We start from the raw sequence: 1,515 nt of genomic DNA, 5'->3' as shown, positions 1-1,515 counted from the left end.
GTCGGTGAGGAGCAGAGAGCAAACTGGTCATGTACAGTGTTAATGATATGTTGCTGTTGGTATAAATGTGTGAGGATGCTGGCTGTTTTGTATGGTGCTTAGGGAACGCCTTGATCACGTCTATTGATGTGTGAGCACAGTATTTTAAATGATTGCCCATCAATGTATCAATGCAATGCATCAGTCTCTGTTAAAAGTAATAAGATAGGAAAATAATTGTAACTTTAATCATTCTAATTATATGTGCTTAACGCACTACCTAGAAGAAAGGGTAGAAGATGGCATACTGTATTGTAGCCCTGGTTTTATGAAGTGAAGTTTTTTCACATAAACCCAGCAAGGTTTTCATTTGTGGTGAAATGTGAACGGGGAAAGGGAGATGCCACACTGCCTTTTTCACACTTCAACCGATGGCACTGCCTTTTCCCTCAGAGTCGGGAGGAGTGGCTGTTTGGTCGGTGTGTCTGCGCTTGATTGTAAACACGCAGGCTGGGCTCCAGCGACACCGAGAATAATGACTCACAACGTGTGACACCGTCTCTTAAGTGGACTTTGCCATTCAACACCGACAGTGTACATTAGAGTGCAGTCGCCCCAAGCAGCTACCCCCCCCCTCGGAGATGACCGCGGTCCCTGGGCCTGTGTTGGTGGAGTGATCGATCCGGACAGACGCAGACACGGCGGCTCACCCCAAAATGGCCGAGAGCCTGCACAGCAGCACGCTGTCGGCGTCGGGCGGAGGGAGCCCGCACATGTCCACCTTCCTGACGCTGGAGCAGCGGGCGGCCTTCGTCTTCGTCCTGCTCCTCTTCATCTTCCTCGGACTGCTGATCGTGCGCTGCTTCCGCATCCTGCTGGACCCCTACAGCAGCATGCCCTCCTCCACCTGGACGGACTACATGGAGAAGGACACGTTTGACTACCGCATCGCCTGACCTCTGGCCTCGCTGCAGCACCCCCGCGCAGCGCAGCTGGGCTTTAGCGAGGAGACAGCTGGCTGTTGACTTGAACTGGTCACACTGGGGACCCATGGGCCCAGAGACGCAGGAGGATAATGTCCCCATCATCCACCACCTTTAACGCACACCTCGACACAGGAGGATAATGTCCACATCATCCACAACCTTAACACCCCCTAAACACAAACCTTGACGCAGGAGGATAATGTCCACATCATCCACCACCTTCACACACCCTTAACCTAAACCTCGACAGAGGAGGATAATGTCCCCATCATCCACCACCTTCACACACCCTTAACACACCCCTCGACACAGGAGGATAATGTCCCCATCATCCACCACCTTCACACACCCTTAACACACACATCGACACAGGAGGATAATGTCCTCCCTATCATCCACAACCTTAACACCCCTTAAACACAAACCTTGACGCAGGAGGATAATGTCTAACCTGACCCTAGCCAGATGAATTTCGTTCCGCTTAGCTCCGCCTAGCTTCACTCACATCCATCTGGGACCTCTTCCATTGAGAGTGATTTCTGCAACCGAT

General features: G+C 51.7%; 1 protein-coding gene across 1 annotated transcript; it reads left to right on the top strand.

Moving 5' to 3' along the window:
* The first annotated feature begins 695 nt into the window (after positions 1–695).
* Positions 696–935, top strand: LOC143118446 (cortexin-2). The gene has a single exon (XM_076279499.1). It carries the CDS (start codon positions 696–698, stop codon positions 933–935), a length of 240 nt encoding a protein of 79 aa, XP_076135614.1.
* The last annotated feature ends 580 nt before the right edge of the window (positions 936–1,515 follow it).

This window comes from Alosa pseudoharengus, unplaced genomic scaffold (assembly GCF_046254945.1).
Source record: "Alosa pseudoharengus isolate Yale_2024_CS ecotype anadromous, Long Island Sound unplaced genomic scaffold, YU_APseudo_1.1 YU_APseudo_1.1_scf_12, whole genome shotgun sequence".
Classification (NCBI taxonomy): domain Eukaryota; kingdom Metazoa; phylum Chordata; class Actinopteri; order Clupeiformes; family Clupeidae; genus Alosa; species Alosa pseudoharengus.
Note: the sequence above shows the minus strand (reverse complement) of the source record. Positions and strands in the feature narration are given on the sequence as shown.

Bases quoted from the DNA above. Each gene is read 5' to 3' on its own strand.
- LOC143118446 (XM_076279499.1), top strand. From the start codon at position 696: ATGGCCGAGAGCCTGCACAGCAGCACGCTGTCGGCGTCGGGCGGAGGG.